The 6630-nt window shown below is 38.0% G+C and overlaps 1 protein-coding gene across 1 annotated transcript; it reads right to left on the reverse strand.

Annotated features, from left to right (window-relative positions):
• Positions 1–1783: 1783 nt before the first annotated feature.
• LOC310649033 (olfactory receptor 6X1-like) lies at positions 1784–2713 on the reverse strand (the record flags this gene model as incomplete). Its single annotated transcript, XM_083377282.1, has 1 exon — positions 1784–2713. The coding sequence occupies one exon, from the start codon at positions 2711–2713 to the stop codon at positions 1784–1786; it is 930 nt and encodes a 309-aa protein (XP_083233408.1).
• Positions 2714–6630: the final 3917 nt, after the last annotated feature.

Here is a 6630-nt window from a genome sequence, read left to right on the forward strand (position 1 = left end):
AGTTCCTTAATAGATCCACAGGGATATTGTAACTGATGTAATAGTTTCCCTTAGGCCAATTAGTAGTTTATATATAGGTGTCTTCAAAGAACAACTTTGAAATAATGGAAATGAGTGATCTGAAATTATCTAGGTCAAGCTGAGGAAAAGGGATTGATCATTGGGAAGGCAGATTAATTAGAAGGACTTTCTTTTTGGAGATAACTCTGTCTAGGCCATCAAAAAATTCAAGTGGGACTTAGTGAGATTTTCAAGAAGGTTCAGAAATATTCAAGTACATTGAAATGAAACTGGGGACTGTCGGTTTGTAGGAATGCAATAGTCCTTGACTTACAACCACAGTTGTGCCTAACTTTTCCTGTTAGATTGTGCAGCCTTATTGCATGAGATAATCCAGGAGTAAACACAGTAAACAGTGGTCTATATTAAATGGTGGTTTATCTTACAATATCTACAATATCATACACCAGGAACAATATACATACACATACTAATACAGCAGGATCAAACAAACCACAGTTACAGCAGGAAACGGAAAGAAGACAATAGACCTGTGGAACCTTCCCTTTATACAAAGGCTCTTAAAGAGACACAGACCCTGCTGAGTCATTTTCATCATTACATTTTAAATCTTATATAACATAAGCTGATTACCTGTTAAATCAATACCTTGACATTTTCATTGCGAAGCAAGAGAGTTGAGTTTTGCCCCATTTTACAAACTTTCTTGCCACAAGTAAGTCAATCACTGCAGTTTTTAAATTAGTAACATGGTTGTTAAGTGAATTTGGCTTCCCCATTGACTTTATTTGTCTGATGTTTGCAAAATGTTATCACATGACCCTGGGACACAGCAACCGTCATTAATACATGCCAGTTTCCAAGCATCTGAATTTTGATCACATACAGTAGCTAAGGCAATGCTGCAAGTGTCCTAAGTCATTTTTTTAGTGCCATTGTAACTTCAGACGGTCACTAAACAACAACTACCTGTAATTCATTGCATCTTCTTTGCTTGTATATCAAATGACCCGTTAAAAAATTAGATGGAGGGAGAATCTAGTGGAGACCACTGATATGGTCTATCCATAAAATCATATCAGAAACCACAACTTTTATTCAAAGAACACTACTTTGCTCTCACTTAATGAACCATTGTATCAGTACAACCTTCAGTAAGGCATTATCCTAATTCCGTAGTGGTAAATCTATGGCACACATGCCACAGGTGGCACACACAGCCCTCTCTCTGGGCACGCATGGTCTCGCCCCAGTCCTAAGCCTTCAGTCCCCTCCATGAGCAACCTGCATCAATACCCGCACACAGTAAGTTTGCTGCAGCTGCCCCTGCCTTCCTCAAATGGGTTTTTACTAACCTGCCTTTCAGCTACATTCCATTTCTCTATTCGCTTCTCAGGCTTTGCCGTGTGTTTGTGGAACTATCAGTAAAAAATAAAAAGTTCCATCAGACTTTCTAACTTCTTGAGATTTCACGAGAATTTAGAATGTCTGATGGAACATTTTTTTTTAACCGATAGTTGAATTGGATGCCGTATTCCAGGTACAGCATTACCAAGGCATTGTAAAGTGGTATTAACACTTGTTTTGTTTTTTTATTTAAATTTCAGAATGAGAATGTGTTTGTGATAAACCAAATGTACATCATATACAATCTAATAATTGTATTGCTATTTAATTAATTAGTGCTAATAATTGTATAAAACAATAACAAATCACCTTTTTAGTTTCCTTTAAAAAATAAAAAAAATAAAATTCCTAAGTCCTAGAGAACCACCATCCGTCTCACTGTTTTGTTAAGAGCTGCTTTAAATTCACTGTTCCGGATTGTGTAAATGAAAGGATTTAACATGGGTACAAAGCTTGTGCGCACAAGAGATATGACTTTATTGAGTTGAGGATCTCCATGTGTAGAAGGACGCAAGTACATAATCATGTCTGCTGTGTAGAAGATGATTAGAACGGTGAGGTGTGATGCACAGGTGAAAAAGGCTTTGGAGCGTCCAGTGGCAGAGGAAATCCGAATTATAGCAGCTACAATGTGCATGTATGATATCAGGGAAAGACCAAGGGACCCCCACATGAAAGTGGCACCATAGATGAGACCAATTAGCTCTATCAGAGTTGTATCAGCACAGGCCAATTTCAGAACAGGTCCAACATCACAAAAGAAGTGGTCAATGATGTTATCCCTACAATAAGGAAATGTCCATATCACTATTGTCTGAAAAAAGACAATCAGGAACCCACCAATCCAAGCCATCAAAGCTAACTGAAGGATGAATTGATTGGTCATGACTCTTTTATAGAGTAGAGGCTTACAAATGGCCATGTAGCGATCAAAAGACATGATGGAGAGCATAAGGAATTCAACCCCTCCCATGGCAAAGACTGTGAAAAATTGTAGTACGCAGCAAAAAAAACAGATGGTATTTTTACCCAAGATTATATTGGTCAACATTTTGGGGACTTCGGCTGATGTGGAACAAATCTCAGCAAGGGAGAAGTTGAGGAGGAAGAAATACATTGGTGTATGGAGCATGGGTTCCATGACAACAACAAAGATGATTAAAGTATGCCCTAAAAGTGATAGAAAGTACATCAGTAGAACTATGGTACAAAACACCATTGCCAGCTCACGTAATTGTGGAAATCCCACAAGAATGAACTCTTCAACCAATGTTGCATTTTCCATTTTCTTCTTTCCTGCAATAAAAAGAACTGAATGTAACAGGAGGAAAAATGTTTTCCTGAATAAAGGATAAAGGTAAAGGTAAAGGTAAAGGTTCCCCCGCACATGCGTGCTAGTCGTTTCCAACTCTAGGGGCTGGTGCTCATCTCCGTTTCAAAGCTGAAGAGCCAGCACTTGTCCGAGGACATCTCCGTGGTCATGTGGCCAGCATGACTAGACGCCAAAGGCGGACAGAACGCTGTTACCTTCCCACCGTAGTGGTTTATTTTTTACAAATTGTATTGAATATACAATTAAAAACAAAAATGGACATGTTACAGCTTCCCTGGCTTCAACATTGCTATTAGTATTACCTTATATATAAAAAAGAAAAAAGAAAAAAGAAAAAAGTTACATTGTAGCAAAATGTGCATATAACATCATTGAGTTTTCTAGTGAACATTCTTTCGTTCGTCTACAATGTAATTAAGTGTCTTTCAATTCTATCGTATAAAAGGTTTCTAAACTATCAACTAATCAGTCAGTATTCATCCCAGCATTCTTCCTTAACTCTAGCCATTTGTACACATTGTTCCAAATTTCATAATAGTCCATTTCGGTTTTGGTTTTGATCTCTAATGTTAACCTATCCATTTCAGCCCAGGATAGGATTTTGCTTATTAATTCTTCTTCAATAGGGGTTTCTTTCCTTTTCCATTTTTGAGTGTAAGCCAATCTTGCTGCAGTCAAAATATGCAGTATTAAGTATAAAGATCCTTTGTTGAATTTATCGTTAATAATCCCTAGTAGGAAGGTTTCAGGTTTTACTTCAATTTTTTGTAATGTTATCTCTTCAAGCCAATTTTTTGGGGTTGTTAGCTGCGAAGTCGTGTCCGACCCATCGCAACCCTATGGACAACGTTCCTCCAGGCCTTCCTGTCCTCTACCATCTTCTGGAGTCCATTTAAGCTCACGCCTACTGCTTCAGTGACTCCAGCCAGCCACCTCATTCTCTGTTGTCCCCTTCTTCTCTTGCCCTCAGCCTTTCCCAGCATGAGGCTCTTCTCCAGTGAGCCCTTCCTTCTCATTAGGTGGCCAAAGTATTTGAGTTTCAGCTTCAGGATCTGGCCTTCTAAAGAGCAGTCAGGGTTGATCTCCTCTAGGACTGACCGGTTTGATTGCCTTGCAGTCCAAGGGACTTGCAGGAGTCTTCTCCAGCACCAGAGTTCAAAGGCCTCAATTCTTTAGTGCTCAGCCTTTTTCATGGTCCAACTTTCACAGCCATACATTGCAACTGGGAAGACCATAGCCTTGACTATACACACTTTTGTTGACAGGGTGATGTCTCTGCTTTTTAGTGTGCTGTCTAGATTTGCCATGTCTTTCCTCCCCAGGAACAAGCATCTTTTAATTTATTGGCTACAGTCCCCATCTGCAGTGATCTTGGAGCCCAGGAAAATAAAATCTGTCACTACCTCCATTTCTTCCCCATTTATTTGCCAGGAATTGAGAGGGCTGGATGCCATAATCTTGGTTTTCTTAATGTTAAGTTTCAACCCAAGTTTTGCACTCTCCTTCTTCACCCGCAACAAGAGGCTCTTTAATTCTTCTTCACTTTCTGCCATTAGAGTGGTATCATCTGCATACGTTAGGTTGTTGATATTTCTTTTGGCAATCTTAATTGAAACTTTTGATTCATTTAGCCCTGCCTTTTTCATGATGTGCTCTGCATATAAGTTAAATAGGCAGGGTGACAGTATACAGCCTTGCCGGACTGCTTTCCCAATTTTGAACCAATCAGTGGTTCCTTGTCCAGTTCTCACTGTTGCTTCTTGGCCCACATATAGATTTCTTAAGAGACAAATAAGATGGTCTGGTACACCCATCTCTTTAAGAACTTGCCACAGTTTGTTATGATCCACACAATCAAAGGCTTTAGCATAGTCAATGAAGCAAGAGTAGATGTTTTTTCTGGAACTCCCTAGTTTTCTCCATGATCCAGCATATGTTGGCAATTTGATCTCTAGTTCCTCTGCCTCTTCGAAATCATGCCTGTACTTCTGGTAGTTCTTGATCCACATACTGCTGGAGTCTAGCTTGTAGGATTTTAAGCATAACTTTACTAGCATGAGAAATGAGTGCAATGGTGTGATAGTTTGAACATTCTTTGGCACTGCCTTTCTTTGGAATTGGAATGTAAACTAATCTTTTCCAATCCTGTGGCCACTGTTGAGTTTTCTAAATTTGGTGGCAAATTTTTAGCAGGTGCCAAAAATGTTGAGCTTTTAGACATTCCCACCACATGTGATAATAGGTCTCTGGTAACTTTCTACATTTCCAGCATGTCAGTGAGGGTTTTTTTATCCCTTTTTGCTAGCCTTGTGGGGGGAAGGTGCCACCTATAAAACATCTTGTATAAGTTTTCTTTCTAGGTGGTGGCTAGTGTTAGCCTCCTGTTCCTGTCCCATAGTGATTGCCAATTGTCTAGATCAATGGTATAGCCATTTTTTTTTACTCCAGATTAGCATTGTATCCTTAACCTGTTCTTATAACATACCCTGTTCTGATAAATATTGATATATCTTTTTTATAATTTTGTCTTCTGTTCCTAATAGAATTTTATCTAATTCTGTGTGCTCTAATTTTATCCCTGTTCCTAAGTTCATGAATTTGGGTGCATATATATCTCCAATATTTCCAAATACCTCAAATTCCCAATCCAGTTGGGAATTTCTATATAGTTGGGTTTTTAAAAAAAAATTTTAGTCCACACCTCTATTAGTGCCCATCTAATGTAGTGTTTCTGAAAGTACTGATGTGCCTTGTGTTTCTCGTCCCACAGTATTGCAAGCCACCCTCTCTGCATGTCATGGCCTTCTAATGCTAACAGTCTTCTGTTCCTTAGATTTATCCATTCCTTCATCCACACAGATGCTGCCACCTATTAATACTTTTCCCAGTTCGGGAGGCCAAGCCCTCCTCTTTCCTTTGCATCCTGTAATAGTTTAAATTTGATTCTTGGTTTTCTTCCTTGCCAGATAAATTTGGATGCAATTTTATTTAGGTTTTCAAGGAAATCTTTGCCTAATTTAATTGGTACACATTGGAATAGAAAGAGTAGTTTAGGGAGTATATTCATCTTGATTATCACTATTCCCCCCATGAAGGAGAGCTGCAAGTTTTTCCATCTATCTACATCTGCTGTAATATGGTCCATTAACTTGTCATAATTTTCTCTTTTGAGTGTAATACATCTTGCCGACAGTTGGATCCCCAAGTACCTTACTCTTTTGGATGTCTGGATATTATTATTTTTTCTACTAGCTCAATTTCTTCTAATTTGGACATGTTTTTAACTAGGATTTTGTTTTGTTTTGGATGTCTGGATATTATTATTTTTTCTACTAGCTCAATTTCTTCTAATTTGGACATGTTTTTAACTAGGATTTTGTTTTGTTTTTTGTTATTCTTCAACCCCACTACATCTCCATAATTTTCCAGAACCTGTATTAGACTTGTTCCAGACTCCGAGTCCTAAATAATATTTTGATACCCAGGATTATTGTCTGAAATTTCATGTGGGGATTGTTCTTGCAAGCTCAAATTATTATCTTTCAAAATAATGTATAAAAAGTGGACTCACACACTTGTTGTCCATATATACTTAAGCTCAGAAGGAGAAAGATCACCCCTGATTTGGCATTTTCCATTTTTCAAAATAATATTTAACAACTGCAAACAATGCATGCTAGAAGACTGACTCTTTTATTTCCGTTCATGCTTCAACTGGAAATGGAAGATAGAATAGAATAGAATAGAATAGAATAGAATAGAATAGAATAGAATAGAGTAGAGTAGAGTAGAGTAGAGTAGAGTAGAGTAGAGTAGAGTAGAGTAGAGTAGAATAGAATAGAATAGAATAGAATAGAATAGAATAGAAT

Source organism: Vipera ursinii, assembly GCF_947247035.1.
Source record: "Vipera ursinii genome assembly, chromosome: Z".
In the NCBI taxonomy this organism is placed as follows: Eukaryota; Metazoa; Chordata; class Lepidosauria; order Squamata; family Viperidae; genus Vipera; species Vipera ursinii.